Source organism: Leguminivora glycinivorella, chromosome 12 (assembly GCF_023078275.1).
Source record: "Leguminivora glycinivorella isolate SPB_JAAS2020 chromosome 12, LegGlyc_1.1, whole genome shotgun sequence".
Classification (NCBI taxonomy): domain Eukaryota; kingdom Metazoa; phylum Arthropoda; class Insecta; order Lepidoptera; family Tortricidae; genus Leguminivora; species Leguminivora glycinivorella.
Window position 1 is genome coordinate 14,901,379 of NC_062982.1, and position 20,053 is coordinate 14,921,431.

The 20,053-nt window shown below is 41.7% G+C and overlaps 1 protein-coding gene across 1 annotated transcript in view; it reads left to right on the top strand.

Moving 5' to 3' along the window:
- The window catches only part of LOC125231798 (zinc finger homeobox protein 4), a 159,606-nt gene that overhangs the window by 19,737 nt on the left and 119,816 nt on the right, over positions 1–20,053 (top strand). The window contains 2 exon segments of the mRNA XM_048137378.1: positions 16,942–19,216; positions 19,219–19,713. Coding sequence (XP_047993335.1) covers positions 16,978–19,216; positions 19,219–19,713 — 2,734 coding nt within the window. The 5' untranslated portion in view covers positions 16,942–16,977.

The window sequence follows — 20,053 nt, forward strand, 5'->3', positions numbered from 1 at the left end:
GAAAAATTGCCATGTAAGGTGGGCTGGCATAATTATAGACACATCATCGTCATGCAGCAGACGACTATGGAACTTCCCATACAATAAAATTTAACGAACGCTTTAACGGTGACAAACTGTTTGATGCAACCGGCCCTAAATCTAGTTACCAATGTTAAAACATGACAGCTCTGAGCTCAGATTCAGAAGCTAACCTATGAAGGTATACTCCTTTAAAAACTCACTAGGTAAATACTCCGATTTTCATAGTAAAAATGTGGTAAAATTGAACAATAGCAGTCAGACTCCAAGTTTGAAAGAAATGCTCGACAATTAACGTAGTGACGATACGCACCAAGGCACCTCCACTGGTGCACACAGTAATTACCCCGTTGTCCATTCACTTTACATCATTACCCAGATTTCTACATCATCTTTATGTCTCCATATTTGTAGCAGTCGTTGTGTGGCGTAAATAATTTCTTTTACTTGCCCCGGTATTCATTAGGGACACATTGTCTCTTTCGATTGTGATGGCGTCAGCTTCGAAAGTTTATTACAATAATTTTCCACAATTACCTCCGCATAATAATTATAGTCATCAGCGCTCTCAGTCGTGGAGATCAAATGGTATTTGTACGCTATGTTGGCTATCCTTGGCGGTAACGAAGTGCTAAAACGTAAATCACAATTATATATCTATGAACACTATTAGTATCCACTTATGCAACACAGTATCTACAAGTGATCCGCTAATCATCCTCGCTTTGATCTTTCAAACGTTAACTCCACAAATTCTTAGCACAAACAGAGCTGAGACTTGAGCTCGCTTCGGCGAATCAATTGAACAAATCGCTTTTGACCACTAATAGAAAGAAAACGAATTGCGCTACGTCAGCAAGCAGATTAATTAAATTTTATGTACTTTTCTTCCATTTATGTCACATCCATGTACACGGATTAGGAGTTTTCCATTACACGAACGCTCAAAGCTTAGCATTTGTGTGCAATGTTTTTAGACAGACCGCGCACTTTAATCTTTAAATTGTTCAAATTAGGGTTTAACAAGCATGTTGGCTTAAATATTTACGACGTTTCTAGAAGAATAACGACGGCAGGGCATCATTGGCCGGCGGTGTTAACGCAGCAATCACGAGTGAAACATTTTCAAATAGTTGCTGGTACCATAATTTGGTAGCCGTACATTGTTGCCGACTTGTGAATTAGCTTATTTTATTTGTCTTTGCATGCTCATGCTAATTTATTTTTTAGCTTTTAACGGTTTCATCATGTAGTTTAAATAGAACAGCAATAAGTGGTATTGTTACGCGTCTTCGTGTCCGTTCGAGTTCATCAATTTCTTTATGTTTTTTTAGATCTCTCCGTTTGAGTATTTCTGTGTAGTATATAAAAACCAACAAAATCATAATGATGAATGATTGAATATCAAATGTAATGTTGTAGTGTAGTGCTTTGTCCCGCCGCTGAATGGAGCCGGGACGTCCAGGACAAATGTGGGAGATCATTCTTCATATTTGACGTCTCCGTGCATGGACATAATGCTATCCATTTAGCGACCCCGTGTCTACTATTGTCAACTAACATTCGAACGAGTCATTAAATTTAAAATCCAATCAATTACTACACTTTGAATAATTGTCTGTCCTCCGCGCTTCGGGCGTCATACACAATTATCGACTTTCTACAAATCGAAACGGAATCGTTCGTGAACAGTTTTGCAAACAGTTTCTTACTCGACGCCTAATTTCTTGTCGCCGTTTTTGGTGTCAGCTCTAATGTCGATAATTAAATTTTGAAGGAAAGGCGCGCTACCATGCCTAATAAGTGTTACACGAAACTACCAGTTTTGTCGCGGGGCAGCCACAATTAGTAGACGTGTTAATTATACAACGCAATCTGTTATTGTAGGTGCGTTACCAGTTCCGAGAATCCGTGATAGATCTATCATACGGCGCGACTCTCAACATTAATGGAAACTACATCCATATAAAATTGGACCGTAAAACGTTTAATGGCGTCTCGTCAATCTGTAGTTTAGAAAATAAACAAATGACTTGTCACGCTTTTCGTCGTCCACAGCAATCAACAAGCCCACCCATTGAAAATGTAAAATATCCAATAACGGTAAAACTAATTATAGTTTCGGTAACGAATCGAGCCACTCACGACACCACTGCGTAAGAAGTGGTCGGTGGAAACGGCAAAAAACGAGTCGTGAGGTGAATACATTCAGAAACTTACCAAATAAATGGACCAAAAATAGTTAATGTAAGTGTTTTCAAACTACGGCTTTTTCCAAATGAACATTGAATAATGAAGTCGGTACATGCTGATTTGGTAAACTGTAGTTTTTTCTGATTCTGTTTTGATGTGGCGAGTGGACGTGACGCGAAGGGCGGAGGCTGCGGCGACAAAAACTGCTCTCATTTACTAACATCGGTATCAATAAGTCGTGATTCGTAATTTCATACTGCATTTTTACTTCGACACGCATCTAGCAGCACTTTGCCCTTTCCACTTTCGTTGTTTTTGTTACAAAACATTACAAAGTGATCTTCTTTCTAACACCTTTTTGTCGAAAAACTGTTCCCCAATCAAGTTCAAAATCGAGAAAATGTAAAGACTATGTTGATTTGAGTCTGTTTAGTGATGTTGTTTTTTTTCTAATAGATTGTCTTTCTCAGCAGTTCTCGAAAAGTTTGTACAAAAATTAAGGGAAAAGTTAAATTTGTTTTTATTAATTCCTATTTTGTTACCAAGATTTTGTTGATGAATTGAGATTTTATTAAGTTTTATTTCGTCATTAAGGTTCTCTAGTATCTATATTTTCTTAATTATAACAATTATCCTGTATATATCTTACGAAAGTCGAATTATATTACTAAATGTTGGTAACAAAATAGGATCAATTAAAATTTGCTGACGTGTCATTGTACAAAGTTGACGGGAATTGCTGTTCTGTACCTCACAACGAGCAGATGTTACATTCAATAATCGCAACATTATGAAATATCGCAATTAGTTCCAAATGCGACAAACTGTACGCACATGCGACATTATCACTATTTTGTCTTATTGTTGCCCGCAAATATGAACCCACACAATTTGGGGAATTAGTTATAATCCTCGGCGACTCTATTGTTATGCATTGTTAGGGAGCCAGGATAGGGGAGCCTGAATGTAATAATTTACGAATTTTGCGAAAAGATTGATTGATCTTAAATCAAATTCGCAAACACTAGAATTAGTCGATCGGGAATCTTGCATCAATACGGTCATTAAAAGGCACCGTGAATAAATTAAAGGGTGATGGTCAGGCACAGGCAGGCTCGGTCCGCAGTCGCGACGCACGCAGGTGGAGGGTCGCTCGGGGCGAGTCTGCGGCGGCGCGGCGCGGGCGCTGGCGTTATTAATAATCCGCGTGGACCGAGCACGAGCGCACGACCGGCCTGCGACGACATTCCTCACCATTGTGCCCGATCCGCCCGCGACACTTTTGTCTATTCACACCTATAAATCACCTCCTCCGCTCAATGCGAGCATTATTTACCTCTAACGATCATCGCGCTACATCGATTAATTAGTCTAACACTAAAGATAAGATAGCGGGGAAAGCGATCGCTTTCAATTTCCTCTAGAGGGGCGACTTCACAAGTGCGTTTAACGCGGACAATCGGAGATAAAACGTGCGAGACGACTCCCTTAATCCCGATCCAAGATTGCGAGAAAACGTTTTGACGTAGGGTGGTAACTCTCCATTGTCTGCTGATCTAATTCGATTGCCCACACACAGACGTTGACGTGGGCGACCGGAGTACCCCTAATTAAACCTATGCGACGTTAATGGGATTCGTTCGTAGCTAGGTCGTATGGTCGATCGTAACAAATTTATGGCTTTAGTAGGTAAAGAGGTACAGAAACATGCATTCTTTAAAATGATAACAATCTTAGGGCCGGGGCGTGAAATCGTAAGTATGTTGTTGGACTTGATCTGCGTTGATTAGATGTGATCAAGCACTAAGTATCGCCCTTATTGAGTTAGCCACACGCGACGTTTGGCCGCGCTTGTATGCTGGCGTTTTAAATTGATAGTAATGGGAATTAATTCTGAACAACAGTGATTGCAGTGAGAAGTGAGCATCTCTTGGTTTCATTAGATGCTGAGTTTATGTTTACATGGTCATTCCTCCCTGACCTCGCGAGATTGCGTCGATGACACGCTGCGCTGGAGCCGCAGACGCTTGGTAGCGAGAACCGCTCGAGGCCGAGCACTATCTATATAATCGGCCCGGTTAATATGGTTATTAAATTATGTCGATGGCAAAAACCGAAGCCCGTTCGTTTAGCTTTAGGGAGTAATTAGCGGAATGAGGCTTATCTCGCATCTAATCACTGCCTCTAATTATTGGGTGAGGCCGCGAACATGCGCCGCGCCGTGCATGCCCTTCCCGCCGTTCACCTAATTGCAACAATCTTGCAAGTATGCTCTCAACTCAACACAAATCCGTACTGATTACTCATTATCGTGAGAAAATTGTACCCAACAATAGTTAGGATCGTTTCGAATTAGGCTTGTAAATACAACCGGTCGAACAAAGTAGAGCGCGGGACGGGCACCGCCCGCATCGGTAATGGACAACTTTGCATATCAATACCTACTTTAATATCGACATGCATCATTTCATTTAATTGTTATACCTGAATGGACTGATCACTCGGTAATTCGTCATATACTTAAATGACCCGACCGAGCCGAACTGTTCAATATTTATAATCACATGAACATGTTAAACGTCAATTAATGTTATACGGGAAAATAATTGACATGAAAATGTTATCAATTATGCAATCAAATAATACAGAACGCTCGCCTTATATGTACGTCTCCTGGTCAGGCTAAAGTGCTGGCTACCAAATGTAGACTTACTATTTTTTGCACTACTACTGAACGGGTTTGCGTAGCGATTTGTAAGTTTGTTTATTAAAATGTTACAATAAATGCAACCGGTGAGGATAGCGTTAACTGTATTTGGTTTATATGACTTAATCGCATTGGTTTATTTACAATATTGTTCAAAATATACAACCTAGTTTACCGTGAGCCGCATTCATGTAATTACTAATGCTTGGAGATTGACCAAAGACGGAATTGTATAGACCGGCCTGGAATTCGTTGCCTAACATGGAGGCTGAACCTAGACCGAGATATAGCGTTGATGAATCGCTGTATCATCGAATTCAGACGTCTGCAGCGGCACTTCGAGCCGTCATTATAAATGTGAACGATTAAAGCTTTAATCGAAGGTTCCAGTTTCATCGGCACATTTGTCCCCGCGCGTACCACCTACTGTCAAAAGAATCTGTTCAAAAGTGTTAAATCGGTTAATATAATGATGATGGATGCCGGCCCGACCAAACAGCCCGCAGCGGGGGTGTTTTACCCCGCTATACAAATAAAATATTTTTATTATTAACCATGGCCCTGTGCTCTTCGCACCCACACTTGCACCCAATCTTACCGTCCCTGTCCTACCATTTAATCGAAATCATATTTCTGTTTTGTCATTATGGTATCACGTTTAGAGAGTTCCTCTCTTTTGTCCCGGATTTCGAATCGTTGGTTTCTTGTTTCCAATGCAGCTTACTTTTTGTTTTCTTTTTTAATAAGTCACAGCGGAGTAACCCGAGAGCGTAGGCCGAGCGCTTATTTGTGCTTCATCTATAATTGTCATCAGGTAGGCGACATTTGCGAGAAGGTTACAGTTAGACGCATTCATCCGACCTCGCACTGGTCCACGGTGTTTTTATCTCACAGTAGTGAACTCCTGTTTCCGATGCATCATTTTTTGCCTTGTTTACCGAAGCTAGTTCCAGTGAATGAACTCGATGTTGCCCATAAAAAGGTGCAACCGTGTCAAAATCAGACATTATTGTTTAAAATCTAAGACAGACGTATCGTATGAGTTCCTTTCATCATCGCGATCCTAACGTCTACCTGTAGGGTGCACAAAAAACATAGCAGGTAGCCCATTTGTTTGTTATTAATTCTCGCGTCGAATCTCGTTTTTTTTCCGCCGACCACCTTAATACGGTGAGAATATTAATTATAATTATAAACGGCCTCGTCGCGTCGAGGTGCGCTGCCTTAAGTTTTGGTTCCTAAATTTAAATCTGATCATTTATCATGCGACAATGTCAATTTTATCTTGATCCCTTTTTTATTATGTTCCACTTTTAAGTCAGAAGTGCTGGTCATCAAGAGTGCCTTCGTGTTTTATTTTAGAAAACAAAACTTAATGAGTTTTGAAGGTTTATATGTAGTCCTAAATTCTGATGTATGTACTTACAACTCTTAAAAACGGCAACAACACATATGTAACATATGAAAACACATATGTTTTATTTGTTACCGATGCTCAACACACTAAAAAAGGTTAGTAAAACTCGTTTAACGAAAAAAATAGGTAGGTGAACGTTAAGTAAGGATGGCCTCCCCTTCCCAAACAAACCTGTGGCGAAACGGTGGAGGTTCCGCTAGGTGCGCGGCGCGGGGCAGGCGAGACGCAGGCAAATTATCAGGAAACGCCCGCACACGCTTTCTGCACACGGTAAGAGGCTAAAAATCATACTTAGCAGCTACTAGGCGATCGGTACGGCTACAATACTCGATTGTTACTTTAAAGTAATTGCAATAATAAGGAAATAATGAGGTTTGTATTTAAAATAATAGCGGTTTGTTAAATGGTTTTGTTGTCGAGTTGTTACCCGCAGTAGATTTCTAAATCGCTGATATAAAACCTTGTTATTGTCACATTTAAATTTCCTATTGAAGCCTGACCAGAAATGTATGACTAAATATGCGCCATGTTGCGGAATTTCAGTACAACTATTTTCTTCATACTAAACTGAACTGTCACCCCATACATCAAAACAACAGCGCTCCCCTGACAATAGTCATATATTTCTGGTATCTAAATATAGGAGACGGTAATCGCTTACCATCGGTAATTGGTCCATTCTAAATAAAAAAATATAAATCCGCTCTACACAACCTTGTAATTCAGAAAACATAAAGATACATTTTCCAAAGGAATTTACTGGAAAAAAATAAGCTCGACTGATGTAGGTATTGCTTTGTGTGGATAAAATACAGCCGCATATTTTTGAAGGTCTATCAGAATCAGGTCACAGCGACCCAAGCTGTATCGTGTATTGACAAATGCAAGTCAGTGCATGCTGGCGCATCGATAGGGCCCGCATCGCCTCGTTTTATTTCTCTTGCATTTTATATTGTCACCGGATATACAATAAAACTATCTATTTATGAGGTCACTCGCACACGGCAATCTTCGACGTATCTAAACCTTGGCTTCAAAGGTTCGTCTCTAGATGTCGTGCTCGTGGGGAGTTTTCGAATCCGCGAACCATTTTAAACAATGCCTGACTAGAAAGTATGATTTATAAATTGCGCATTACATTGTAACCAAGTTTAAATGAGTCCGTTAGGTGTATGCTCAAGGTGTGGTATGGTAATAGGTGAGCATTAGCTCCTAGGCTAATATATCACGATCTGAGCATTATCCGTCTATCGCCCCCCGTTTAGGAGCAGTCTGAGGAAATCACCTATTGTAACCGGTGAAATTTATTTTCTTCGGCCCGTGGGAATGAAGCAATTATCTATAGATCCGAGGATCACCTATCCTATCCGTTTCATCAATACGGCCCCGAATCGATAGCCTAAAGTATAAATTAAAAAGGAGATTTATTAAAGCAATTTCGTAGGCGTTTATTACAAACATTGACAACGACAAGCAAGAAATCCGAAGAAAACGCTCAGAGTCGAGTAAATAAATAAAAGATGGCTGCTCGAGCTCGCGATACTTCTCAAATTGAATATTAGATTGAAATTACGCGCTCGGGCGGCGGCTCTCTCCGCCTTTTGTTACGAGAATGATACATAAAGCGCGCGCGCATACAAACACGGCAATAAGAGTTTTAAATTAGCATTCTTTTTGTGTTCCAAGCCACCCCAGCACACCCCATCTTAATAACGTGAAGAAATTGAGTTGTTATACACCCTTTTGGAAGGAGGCGCGGGTGCAGCGGCACACCTCGCGGAGAAGCCTTTTTGTAATTGAATTTAGATATTCTTTCCCCGGATATAACGACGGGGAGGTCGGCCCGCTAGTTCTGCGAATGGAATACATGTAAATGTGGTGATATGAAATTCTCGAGTCGTCGTTGCTGCGGTGTCGTACGTTATTATTGCTAACGTTATTTTGCTTTTACCTTAGGCTCGCGGCAGTAACTTTTTCTATTAGACTGCTATATTTTTCATACCATTTTCATACAGTATTTATTCAGATTTCGTAAATATTACATTTTTGGATTTACGATCATGAGTAAATTCGCAAGTGATTTTGATAAGGAAAAGCTACGAAGTTACGAACCATTTTGTTTACAATATATTGTTTTCTAGTAGAGTAGTTCCTTCTTCTGTCATAAAAAGAGTGAAATACTTGAAAAGTAACAAGGCATAATCATAATTTTTTTTTGGCATTACTTAAAAAAAGGAAGGTAAAACAGTAGGTATTTCATGTCAAAGCAAACATTACAAACCAAACTGGAGCATGGTAATAAAACTGCGAAAATCGATTAATATTCCAATTCCGCGCAATCTCTATCCCCCGAGTTATCAGTTATTGGAAACGTCAATAAAATTAACATTACATTTCTCGCGCCCGTGTGGTGACGGGTTAAGAATTTCACCACCCCCTTTCTTCCCGTGGGTGTCGTAGAAGGCGACTGTGGGATATGTTCGTTTTCTTTCAACCCCTTATTTGCCAAGAGTGGCACTGAAACCTGAGTAGTTTCATGTGCTCTGCCTAGCCCTTCATGGGACACAGGCGTGATTGTATGTATGTATGTATGTACATTTCTCGCGAGTAAACCAGGAGAGCATGGTGGATGCGCGTGCGCAATTAAAACGAAACCGACAATCATACGCCATGTTTGTACACGGCCGATGTTAATAGCCAGCCGGGCAATAGAGAGCCGAATGACAATCGTTGACGCTTGACGCCGGTCGAAACGCAGTCTGGCTCTGTCGCTCCAATACGGAAGTGCGGTAGAGATAGATGGCTATGAAAACGATATTTGAGCGTTTGTGTATTTGGCTACGCACGCTGGCCATGCACCATGATGCAGCCAAGAGGTTATAGAAACATCTATTAGCTGACGGATATGTGACTGCCATCATGGCACCACTTTTCCATGACAATAATTTGTTAGAGGACCAACAAACATTTTAGTTTTCATAAAAAACATTGAGTTTTTGGAGATAAAGCGGTACCACCATACTGATTAAAGATCCAGTGGAGTAGCTTTATCTGTCTCTTTCAGTATATGCTTCAAGAGACTATATACCTGTACAGGATGACAAAGATATTTAAATCCTGCTTAAACCTTCCGTCTATATTTTTTCTATGTCTATGTTTTGCAGCATATCGCAGACCTCACTATCTATTGATGTTAGATTTTGATGTGACAAAGCCAGTTGCATATCGTTCGCCACAGAGCCTCAACGATTGTACTCTTGGCTAGAGGCCCTGGTGTAATTACATACCAGTATCATGCTATCGTTGCTTCTCGGAAGGCTGGTCGAATTAATAGAACCTTTTTCGTGTTCGGTTCTAGCGTGATATCTAAATATTTTAACGAGTTTATATGGGTAGCTTAATTTTAATCGATATAGGTATAAAGGTCTGGCCACACAAGACATATGTACCTACATCGCTACGAATAGGAAAACTGTAGAACATATTTTGATGTATTTTTCTTTTGTATATAATCCATTATTATTGTAGGTACCTATAGATAGTGTTTTTGAATCGAGTTGACAACTACATTTCGGTGAAGGTAAACAAAAACAATTCACAAAACAGTCATCAAGCTTTCTTTCATTCAAAATCTTCAAATTCCCACAATTTATTGAAACTCTTTCTACACCACCATATAAAGCGACATTAAATAATAGTTAAAGTGAACTAATTTTCCAGTCGCCAGTGACCCGCAGACCATTACGAGTCAGCACATTACACGACCAAACTTTGCTTAATGCCCTCGCTGGTAATTGTTCAGACATTACAAGTAGGGATGTACCGACTAGTCGCCGACTAGTCGGGAAAGCCGACTATCCGGCCACATTTGTAGTCGGCGATTAGTCGGCGACTAGTCGGCAAAAAGGGCCGATTAGTCGGCACTTCATTAGTGATAGAAAAACAGTACAAAATTACATCCCTAATTACAAGTCGACACCATTTATATTCACTAAACCATCTCACCTGGACAATACTCCAATATAACTTGAACTCTTTAACCCTTTACATGCTTGTCTCTCAGCAGCTCAGACTTATGTTGGATGGGGAAGCAAACTCTCGGTTGGTTACAACGATAAGTCCTGTAATTATTGGGCGACAACAGCTCCGACGAGAAAGCCTGTGTGGTGGACGAACCAACACAAAAACTCGAGACGCCGGATTCCCAATTCAAATCATAACCAAGAAAAATATAATAATCATTCAAATTAACATTAATGACACATTTCTCGGGAACTTTAAGATGGCGTCACGCTCATCGCTGAGATATAAAATTAAAACTAATTCGAGGTCTCAAATTATAGGAGATGTGCGGCGGATGTCGCGGCGCCAGCACCAAAACCGCACGTCATTGTTTTTTGTTCCGAGCCTTAGGAGCCTGAGCCACTAATTAATTATTTCACATGTATCGATCATTAATTATTGGGCACCGGCCGATACTATCCACCCGTTATCATCTTAATGACGGCCAGCAATTTGTCGATTGTAATTATCCCCCGGCCCCGCCGTGATTTTTTAAAGTTTTAACACGATCGAGGCATTATGTAGGTATTAATAGCAGAAAGCATCGGGATCGAATCAATCTTAATCTCGTACAGAAACGTAATCCAGATTTATTTATGACGGAGCAGAGCGTGTGCTATTATGCTCGTCTGCGGCAATTTGCTTCGGAAATTGTCTTAATCGGCCGCTCAAGGGACTATTTATGTATAATTATTTCCAAATTCGACGCTCCGTTTGATGCCTTTCCGCTCTCTTTGAGGTCGTTCGACAAAAAAGTCATCTGTTGCAACAATTAAGCGAAGAAAAAATAGAAATAAGTATCGAAGGGTCCGCAATAATTACAGACGCAAATTGACGGTTCCTAAGAGTAGATCGGCGGCGCGGCGCCGCCAGGGTACCTGCAGCTTCACGCAATGTTTACTCACGAATCCCGGGGCTTTGTTTAAATACTACAAATCATCAAAGCTGGTACCTAATTGTATAAAGAACGGAGTGTTTGTTAATCTTTTTCAAAGCGAGATCGTAATCGCCGATTAGAAGTAACAAGTCCGATATCTTCGGGCAGCAGCGATGGCTTACAATGGCGACAGCCGGCGGGCGTACATAACAATTAGCTTTCAAAGCAAATAAATCATAAAATCATCATCTCCCTCGATCTCAATTCGGCCATTAAGTACCTCGCGAGCGTTTACGATCCTTGAAGCTCGGTTTAACGTTTAATTTACTTCGTAATTTGGTTAATCACTCGTTGTTTTGGGGTTAATTAAAACTCAAATTAATGGGAAAGTAAACTCGTCGTTCGTTAATCAACTGGTGAGATTCCCGTTTCACGTGTCGTCTTTGACGCGCCGTGTGGTTTACGAATTCGCACTGTCACTTCATTATCGTGTGTAATGACAGACGTTTTAATTATGGCTTTCACTGGGATTTCTAAAGTTTACGAAAGTTTAATTATATTGACATAAGGTACCGATAATTAGCAGATGACTGAGAGATTTACGGATGCCAAATCTTACACGAATTGAATGTTTTTAAAATACATATGAATCATCGAAACATATCATGTGAAATCAATTTCGTTTTATATGTGAACGAGATCACCCAATTATGGTAAAACCTATTTGGAATAATAACACGGATTTTTAGAGTAGGTAACTGCCACAAGTTCAGAATCTCGATATCGAGAAGAGAATCGATAGGGAGAACAGTATGGAAAATATATGTAATTTTTGGTGCTAGCTAATTTGAGAGCACTGTTCGCTTATCGAATAAAGTGTTGAGAACTCATGGTAGCTACACTACCTATATAGCTACACTGGTGCTCGACGTCAAATTGTTCACAGTATATGCAGCTTACTAAAACTTTAATGGCAGCCATAATTCCTCGAGAAGAAATCTTATTGGCACAGAACAGAAGCTTATTACATCTCATAGAGGGAAACATCCCAGGAATCCCATAAGACTTCCACATGCCGTCCGGCCCCGTGTCCAACACGGCTATTACCGTAACGCGCCTCGCCCGGCGCTCACGCAAAAAGAGCCATTCCCAGCCTCCAAGTTCAGGACCATTACCATTAATGAAGGCTTAAACTTAAACCCTAACGGTAGACATCGCGATCCTTACCATGTAGTAGCCCCTTTCGATCCCCATCGGCTTTCCCACGTCTAACGAGACTACCTCCATTACGTGCAACATTTTACATACATTCCCTCCACTTATTATCAAAGTATTAAGTAAATCGTTCTCTCAGACTTCGCTCAATTTTATTTCCATTAATCGCTTTTCGACATTTTCGGTCCGGCCTGACAACGCGGGCTTAATACCTTATTTATTGTAATTCCTCGCGCCGACTTAGTAGATGTTGTTTAATGCGCTTTTACGATGTTTTCGTGAAGAAAGCGGCCGGGGGTAATTATTTAGCAGTGTTCTGCGGTTTCGTGGGGCGAGCGGCGGACGACTTAATGAGGGCTCGCGTAATAACCCTCGATTATTAATATGGACGTAGTCTACCGCGGCTCTCGTTACCGCGCATCTTGCCCCTGCGCATGTTTGCTCTGGACTATACATTTTGTCTCGCCTGGGACCATACCCATAGTATAACTTGCCCTATACACTCATGACAAGTACCAATACGTCAGAGCACTCTTGTGACGATCCTTCACCGCGATGACGAAGCTTTTGTAAATTACCATCACCGACTTCGTGTCGTGTCACTTGATGCTTTATTTCTATTGCACAATCACAACCTATATGTAACACTGGCTTGACGCCGTATGATACTCGTTAGCCCGTTTACCAATGCTTCGGCATGAAACATTTAATGACTATGAATGTCGCAGTTTCCAGCCAGTAAATTCTTATTGGAAAGTGATCCGTGGCTCACGAATTCCCATTTCGCCGTCTACCGGTAATGAGAATGCTGATTGACTCAGCATGTTGTTTGCTAATTTATATATACGATAATACAGCTGAAGCAATTGCATCGGCTTCGGCTACTTCTCAGTTTCACTTCCATTGACGCTTTATCGGCTTAAATTATTATTGATTGACTTTCTCCTTAAACAAATCCCGCAGATTAGCTGGTGATCATGCAGTTTGCCGCTCATTGACAAAATCATCCAATGTATAAAATGTCGATTATATTGTGGGAGCCTCATTAATGAATTGAAAAGCGCACATCTTCATTATGACGGACTTTGTAACTATTGTAGCACTAGTCTGATGCGGGATGCTCGGTGGTGTGCGTGCGCAGACAACTGTGTGTGCGGTGAGCGACGTATACGAACACGGGAATCGTATCTGTATTGGTGCACACAAGCATCATTATTTCCGTCGTAGTTTTCTCACGCTCACACACACATCGGCCTAAGTAATTTGCACTGAAATGTAACTACGTATTATGTTTATTTGTGTGTGAGTTTATCGGATATTAGTTCTGGTGCAGGCATCGGGGTATTTATTGGTAGAAATTGACAACTCCAATGATTGTCAGAGTGGGAAACAGAGCACGTGTCCCCTCATTAAAAATTTACTCCACCACCCGGCGCTTGCAAATCCCAAATTATAGTTTAAACTATTCAAGCCTTATGATTTCGCATTTGTTCCATAATTTAAAAATAATACTCCATTTCAATAGAAAATATTAGCTTTAGTAATGTCAATGTATTGTCAAAGAGAAGTTAAACTATGAGCATTTTTATATGGAAATTCCAACTAGAAATTCTTATAAGACTTGTTATCAACTAGTTGGCAGCAAGTCTAGCTAAAATGACCCCTACTGCTAATAGCAAGTAGGGCGTTCACCTCAGTCTAATTACCAGCTCTTTGCATAATATCCAAGGCGTACACATTAGCACTGCAAAATGATCTACAAATTGCCATCGCTGAGAGAGACTATAATAATTACACAATTATTTTGTATTCCTTCGAGATTTTTTTCCTGTTCATGATTAGTACTTGCGTAGACATGTTTATTAAATATTTAGTTACGTTCTTTCAATACTTTGGTTAGTTACAATTTATTCTAGTAAGTAATCAATAGTATCAAAAACCCGATTCAATTCAAATAACTTCACTAGGTTAGTTAACCAAATCTAATCTTCCAAAACCCCAAGAAAACTCCACGAAATAGATAAAAGCACACAAGGAAACTCATTCACACTCCTCGTAACTGTCGCCGGGCCAATATTTGCTCAGAGTATCGGCTGATATCATTTATCGCGCAACTTAATTTCAAGGACCGCACTCCATAGAGCAAACATGGATAGCGTTTGGGAAACTTCAAGATTTTTGAAGGACGTACTCGTCGAGTAAATAATCGTATAGTTTTTGGGTGTTTAAAAACATAACTTAAAAAAAATACTTTCTAGAAATTATTTGTTACATTTCTAATAGAATGCTAACAAACGTTATTTCATTTGAGTTAAAAAGAAAGGAAATTAAACCGTGCCACGTTCGATTATTGCAGTAGGTATTGATTTTAACACTTTTATATGCATTGTGTCTTACAAGATACCTAGATAATCTTATGTCTCATTGTTGTATCTTTTCTTACAGCAACTTCTGCTTTATCAAACTTATTTAGTACCTTAGGACAGAGACACACAGACACACACAGATTCCAGCAAGCAGCAAAAAATTGACATGGTTCTCTCAGTTTAAATCTTGTAAGACACAATTGTCTTCAGTCAAACGATTTTCTGATAGGTAATGTAATGAGAATGAGAATGAGTTTAAATAGGTCAAATAAATTGACGATCTTCACTTTACTAATTCAAGTCTAGCTGACTCCTTATCAGCTTTTTCCGGTGTAAGGAATACCCGATTTCATATTAACATTATAATAAACATATATTATAACGTTATCAGTCACATCCTGCCTGTTTATTCATTAGTATGATTAGTAATGGCGTAATCCGCGAATTAGTCAGGCCAGTCGATGGAATTTGAATTACCTATATTCATTAATGCGTGCAGATTTCTAAGGAAAACAACTGCTAATAAGATATCACGCCAATTCGTTATACCAATATTTAAACACTATTGCATTTTTCTTGTTTCTTTTATTGACGCATCCATACCCAAAGAGTGTTCCTTATAGGACACATAGATCTTCAGTCTGACTAAGTATTAAATATGAGGGGAACACATGACATAGTTTGACCTAGCTCCAAACTAAGCAAAGTTTGTACTATGGGCCTAAGAATGTCATATTTACGTGATCCTATCTTCACTTATTTTCTGAAATAACTTATCGTTTACAAAATTTTTGTAATTGCTGTCAGAGTGTTGTGACCTACAATTTAAATAAAAATTCTTATATCAACTTAGGAGAGATTGATTGAGTATTACTGCGTGACGATCCTCTGGAATTCAAATACCTACTTAGTGTAGGAACGTGTAGTGTGGAGTTTTACTTCTCAATCATGATCCGACTGTTGCTTGATATTGATTATCTCGGAGCTGTCAGCTAAGTAAATACATATTATTCCGGTCCCAGTTGCACGGGTATTTGTAGGACACATATCTCTGATAACAGAGATAACGAAGATGAAGTGTTAATCTTGTATTTTTAACGAATTTTTACTTTATTGATCAGTCCCTGTAATCGGTAGACACGAGTGATTCATCGCCATCGGCTCTTATGTAAAAGTATTAAGGATTGTTATTCGGTGAACTTTCTTAAAGTGTTTATAAAAAGTATTTTCCCAGGTTCTTGTGTTTGTTGGTTTGTTAATTGTAGAAGTGTCGGTATTGACAGCACTGACAGGCTGTCAGCCCGATAAATTGATCGTAGTTGTTTGCGCAAATGTCGGTTAGATAAGCAACGATTACCATGTATTTTAATTTGGGTAAGCTTAGTACATACGAGTATTCTATGGGAAAGTCTTATCTTTGTACAAATATTTTTTTTAACCGACTGACAGTCTAAGTATTTGATTGAATACTTATAACTGACTGTAGCTACGATTTTACGGTTGATATAAAAACAAATTTAGTGCGCAGTGTATCTTCGGAAACAAAAACAAGTGACATAAGCGAGCGACCCCTCCTTTTTCCGGTCGTGTCCATCCATTCTATACAAAAATCCATTGAGCGGTCACCTTCGGCTAACTAGGTGAAACTAGCCCGTGAGAAATGTCGGACACATTCAATGCACTGATGTTTTAAATGGCCGATTGACTTTGACTCATTGACTGGTAACACGGTTATCAATTAAATAGAAAATGAATCAGATTTAAATTGTTACACAGTTAACAGACACATCATCGTCACGCGGCAGAGGTCTATGGAACTTGTCATACAATAAAATTTAGCGAACGTTTTGACGGTGACAAACGGTTTGGCGCAACCGGCCCTAAGTCTCATAAATCTGTCCTGCTATCTGCACTATCTGGTAATGGTAATTTCCTCGTCTAATTGTCAATGCAGCTTTTTTAATATATGTATTCAGCTTTTTATAATGAGAAGTGATCAGTCTGATTCATACACATAGATATGATATTCGTATATACCTAGAGAAGATGTTCTTTATTAACATATTGTTGTTGGTTGTTACAGGAGAGCATGTGATGCCGGCCCTTGACGCCCGGCGCCATGCCCACGCCGCTGCAGCCCGGCGGCCCCGCTAGCGGCCCGCCTCCGGAGCGCAAGCGGCGCCGCAAGCGCGACGACCCGCAGAGTTCCGCCGCGCTAGAGCCCGACGACGACGACGGCGACATGAGCCCCGAGGAGGAGCCGCGCAACGCGCCCGCGGCCCCGGCGGCGCCCGCGCCGGCGCCCTCGTCCGCGCCCGCGCCCACCTCGCCCCCCGCCGCCCCTGACGCCGTCGACCTCACCTCGCGAAGAGACTCCCCACCGCTCTCTTCCGATGTCGAGCGCTTCGACGGCAAAATCGTCTACAACCCTGATGGCTCCGCCTACATCATCGAAGATCCCGAGCTATCGGAGGGTGAGACGAGCCTATCTGATCTCCCCAAAATAGAACCTGGGTGCATCGTCGACAGCCGCGACAGCAACGTCGTGGAGAGGCAGCTCGATTTCCCTCAGATAGCGAGCGCGTTCTACGTGTCGAGGAACCCATCCCTGTATGGTGCACTTTACGGCAGACTCGCAGCGGAACGAGCCCGGGCGAGACCCGATGCGCCGGTCATGCACAGCTATCGTGTGTTCAGTTTTCGGGGTGGAAAGGACGCCCCGAGACCCCAATCCCCGTCTGTGGAATGTCCTGTCAGCGTGCCAGTGAAACCAATCCTTATGTGTTTTATATGTAAATTGAGTTTTGGATACGCCAAATCTTTTGTAGCGCATGCCCAGTCGGACCATAGTTTATCGTTACTAGACTCTGAAAGAGATGCCTTATCAAGAGAAAACGCTTCCGCCATTATTCAGTGTGTCGGAAAAGACAAAGAAGCTTTAGTCTCATTTTTAGAGCCAGTAGGCGCACCGGCGCCACCAAGAGCGTCGGCTTCAGGAAGCCCCGCGAACGTGTCAGAACTATCGAGCCCATCAATGGACAAACGACTTGACATGGTGACACCTATTGATAGAGACAGTGACTCGATGTTACCCAACGGAACGTGTGATGAAAGGAGGCCAAGCCCACCGGCATGGAGACCGCCTAGGTCAATAGCAGAAGCTATGATTCCTCAACATTCCCTGATCTCCGTTGCACACCCACATACGATAAACGCGTCAGTCCAGCCACGCGCGAGTCCTAATTCTTCCCCGCCATTCCAAGCAACACCTCCAGCATTTTTGTCTGGCACGACGATAGGAGTATGCCCAGATCATCTCGGAGGACGACCATCTGGAGCAGATTGCCCGAAATGTGAATTAATTTTAAATTCTGGCAGATTGGGAGGACCTCTTGCTGGCATGCACAGTAGAAACTCATGTAAAACACTGAAGTGCCCTAAATGCAACTGGCATTACAAATATCAAGAAACGCTTGAAATCCATATGAAGGAAAAGCACCCAGAAGCTGAAACGAGTTGTATTTATTGTATAGCCGGTCAGCCACATCCTCGGCTTGCACGAGGCGAAACGTATACCTGTGGATACAAACCCTACCGATGCGAAGTGTGCAACTATTCTACCACCACGAAGGGCAATTTAAGTATACACATGCAATCTGACAAGCATTTGAACAACATGCAAGAACTACAAAATGGAGGAAATCCTGGAGAAGGCACTTTACCTCCTGCTCCTCAGCACACGCCACCAGGCCCGCATAAGCCTCCTCTACCGCACCATTCTCCTCTGGGTCAGAAACCAAAGCCTACATTCCGATGCGATGTTTGTAATTATGAGACAAATGTTGCCAGAAATCTCAGAATACATATGACATCTGAAAAGCACACACACAACATGCTTGTACTGCAGCAAAACGTCAAACATATGCAGACTTTGTCAGCCTTACATCACAGACAACAAAGCCAACAACAGCTGGAGAGCTTGCTCCACTTCCATGGCGCTGGTGATGCGCCTCCACCAAACCCTGAAGCGGCTTTAGCTGACATGGCGTACAACCAAGCTCTGATGATCCAACTCATGACAGGTGGCCCTGGACCTTCGCCACCTGAACTAGGTGCTCATCTAGATGTCGGTCTAAACCCTGACGCAATGGAGCCTCCACCGGAGCCAGCTGATCCTGAGCCCGAGAGAACCTTCCACTGTTGCATCTGCAACTGCTTCTCAACAGACTCTCTCGAAGCGTTGGGCCACCATCTCGCGCAGGATCGTACGAAGATCAGAGAGCAAGAAATCCTGGCACTAGTGGCCGGTCATTACGTATGCAAGCTCTGCACCTACAAGACCAACCTCAAAGCAAATTTCAACTTCATTGCAAAACCGATAAGCATTTACAGAGGTTGCAGCACGTGAACCACGTAAAGGAAGGAGGTCCGAGAAACGAGTGGAAGTTGAAGTTCTGCGGTGGTGTAGGAACGGGTAGTGCAGGAGTCGGTGGTGTTCAGATTAGGTGTTGTGCGTGTGATTACTATACGAACTCTGCGCATAAGCTGCAGCTGCACGCGGCCGGGGCCCGGCACGAGGCCGCCGCGTTGTTGTTGAGACATCTCCGGGAGTGCGTGTCGCGAATCCCCCGTGATCGCCCTCGCGTGTACCGCTGCGCGCTTTGCGGTTTCGGCGCACCGCACCGCCTGCCGCTGCTACAGCACGTGCGCTCCGTGAAGCATCTCCAGATGGAGCAAATACACCAGCTGCAGAGGCGCTCTGAAGGCAAAGACCCCACGCCTGACGTCGCCGAGCTCTTCCAAGTCATCCCTCAACCAGCGGAACTCTCCAGCCCATACGATCAACAAGACAATGGTAAATATTTAAAAAAACTATTAAATTGAAACAGCCATACATCAAGCCCTAGTTATTTGTCTACAGATAGTTTTTAATTAACCCTTTTCCATCATACGAGTATTTTCAAATTAAAGGAACAATTCACACCTCCGGCGGGTGCTCCTTTTCCATCAGGCAATCGTTGATTGGCTAACGAAGATTTCTCAATAGGTCTAATTTTTTTCGCTTTGTTGTTGATTCACTTGAAGAAGATTTATTTCATAAAAGTGCATTCTAAATTAAAGCTGAAGTCGGAAATTTTTTGTTGAAATTGTATATGCAAGTGGTCGATAAATCGTACTGTGTCTGGAAAACGGTT